Source organism: Panthera uncia, chromosome B4 (assembly GCF_023721935.1).
Source record: "Panthera uncia isolate 11264 chromosome B4, Puncia_PCG_1.0, whole genome shotgun sequence".
In the NCBI taxonomy this organism is placed as follows: Eukaryota; Metazoa; Chordata; class Mammalia; order Carnivora; family Felidae; genus Panthera; species Panthera uncia.
In genome coordinates, this window is record NC_064809.1 from 76,382,689 (window position 1) to 76,385,245 (window position 2,557).

General features: G+C 52.4%; 1 protein-coding gene across 4 annotated transcripts in view; it reads left to right on the forward strand.

The window, feature by feature from the left end:
• The window catches only part of ATG101 (autophagy related 101), a 6,588-nt gene extending 5,388 nt beyond the window's left edge, over positions 1–1,200 (forward strand). For all 4 annotated transcript variants that reach the window (XM_049625512.1, XM_049625508.1, XM_049625509.1 and 1 more), the window contains exon 4: positions 493–1,200. In XM_049625512.1, the coding sequence (XP_049481469.1) occupies positions 493–897 (405 nt within the window). In that variant the 3' untranslated portion in view covers positions 898–1,200. The remainder of the gene's footprint in view (positions 1–492) is intronic.
• Positions 1,201–2,557: the final 1,357 nt, after the last annotated feature.

Consider the following 2,557-nt stretch of genomic DNA (forward strand, 5'->3'; position numbering starts at 1 on the left):
GTGTGTGTGTGTGTGTGTGTGTGTGTGTGTGTGTGTGTGTGTGTGTGTGTGTGTGTTTTAAGTTTATTTATTTTGGGAGAGACAGAAACAGTGTGAATGGGGGAGGGGCAGAGACAGAGGGAGAGAGAGAGAATCCCTAGCAGGCTCCGAGCTGCCAGCACAGAGCCCGGTGCGGGGCTCGAACTCATGAAACCATGAGATCATGACCTGAGCCGAAATCAAGAGTCAGACGCGCAACCAACTAAGCCACCCAGGTGCCCCTCCCGCTTTTCTTTAGCATCAGATTTTGTTGATTTGCTTGGAGCACTCAAGTTTAGGCTGGCAGGTCGCTGTGTCATTTCACACGAATCCTTTACCCTCTGTGGGTCTCATTCCCCGCCCTCCCTGAAGGACTAATAAAGCTAGGAGAGCCTAATTCCCTGGGGTGTAGGAAGCACACTGAGAGCTCCTCCAAGGTCTTGGCCTGCTCATCCGTTCCCCCTCCTTCCCCAGGATGCACTGCGCAACTCTGGGGGTGATGGGCTGGGGCAGATGTCCCTGGAGTTCTACCAGAAGAAGAAGTCTCGCTGGCCTTTCTCAGACGAATGCATCCCCTGGGAGGTGTGGACGGTCAAGGTGCACGTGGTAGCTCTGGCCACAGAGCAGGAGCGGCAGATCTGCCGGGAGAAGGTGGGTGAGAAGCTCTGTGAGAAGATCATCAACATCGTGGAGGTGATGAACCGGCACGAGTACCTGCCCAAGATGCCCACGCAGTCGGAGGTGGACAACGTGTTTGACACAGGCTTGCGGGACGTGCAGCCCTACCTCTACAAGATTTCCTTCCAGATCACTGATGCCCTGGGCACCTCGGTCACCACGACCATGCGCAGGCTCATCAAAGACACCCTTGCCCTCTAGGCCTTACTGGGGCCGTGGGCTCTCCTTGATGGCTTGCAGACCTTGGCTTCTGGGGATTGTACCGTTGGCCCCTTGGGGCTCGGGAACCTGCCCCAGGTCCTTGATGAGACTTGGAATGGCCACCCCTGGCTTCCTTGTTTTGTGGTTGCCAGTCTCTGGTTATTCTTTTAACCTTGGCTGATGGTCAAGTCTGGCCTTCACTGTCTCTCCACACCCCTGGTGGGGGTTCCCCTTCCTTCTCTGCTGTATGGAAGAGCCATCGCTAGGATGGTGAATAAAGTTGAGAATGTGAGTTCAGGTTGAGCCATCTCTCCCTTGGCTTGTGTTCGGCCCGGAAACATTCACACTTTCTGACAGACCTATGAGGATACAGGTGTGTGTTGAGGGTATTATTCCAGCGTGATGGGGGGATGGGATTAAAACTGACCAATTTTGTACTTTGTGGGACATTCATGTAAGCAGGTGTTAACCATTCAGGTGTCACCATGTCAGTCCTATGAATGATGACACAGATCAGGATCTGTTGCTTTTGGATAGGACTGTGCCGTTTCTTCTCCCTCCTTAAGGAAGCGGTGATAGCCCTGCCCTTTATATTATCTGGTCTTATTTCATGATTGCCTCAAAAAGTACCTTTTCTGTCTTCATAGAGCACGTACAGGTCCCCATGTGCATCAGAAAGCTCATCTGATTTGGGGTTTCTTTCCCTGGAGAGAGATCGGCCAGCTTGAGGCAGGTGTCTGAGAGGTGTTCCAGGTCGGGCTGGCCCTGGCTCGTTGTTAGGACACTGCTTTGTTAACACACTCATTTCTACATCAGCATACTCAAGATCAGTGAACTCCTTATTGTGTACTTTTTACTGATTTAGTCTATATTTTACAATGCTTTTTCTTTGTATATGGGCGGTTCTGCTAGGCCAAATGGCATGGGTGGGTGGGGGTCTTGCCCCTGGAGCCGGTAGATAGGATGGCCAGGAAGCCTTCACCACATTTTTCTCATTCCAAGTCACCTTAGCCCTGTGATATTTCACAACAGATCTAGTACGGTCTTGCCCTTGATCTCTGGAGCATTGGGAGAATTCAGGAGGTTCTCAGGGCTTTGGAGATGGGGAAGGCCATTTCCTAGCAAGTCCTTGATGGTGTGTAATCCCCACCTGGCGCCACTGCAACCCTCGAGACCTTGTTTTCCTCCTAGCTGGCCATTAGCTAATCCCTCCTGAGGAGTTGGTTGACTGATAGAGCTGTTTGTTGGCTGTGACTTTGTTTTTAAAAAGCATAGCGTTGCTGTCTTTCAGGAGACCTGAGCAGAAGGGTCTTGACTCCATCCCGGCTTTTTGAGACTTTCTACTTGTCTGCAGCCAGACTCTGAGACACTCTGCTCCACACTGCCCACCCCCACTCCAGGTTGGCTGTGGGCCACCCAGCTGGCAGTGAACTCCCCTTGGTGGACAGAACAGTAACATTTCCATTCCTTTTGGCATTATAATTTCCTGTATGTAGGGGACTGATTTACTCAAGGTCAGGGCAGGAGCCCTGGTGACTCAAATATGCTTTCTCATTGGTTGGTAACTCCTTGATCTCTGGGACCTGAGCAAAAGAATGGGGGTAGGATTTGAAGCCCCCCCCCCCCCCCCCCCCCCCCCCCCCCCCCCCCCCCCCCCCCC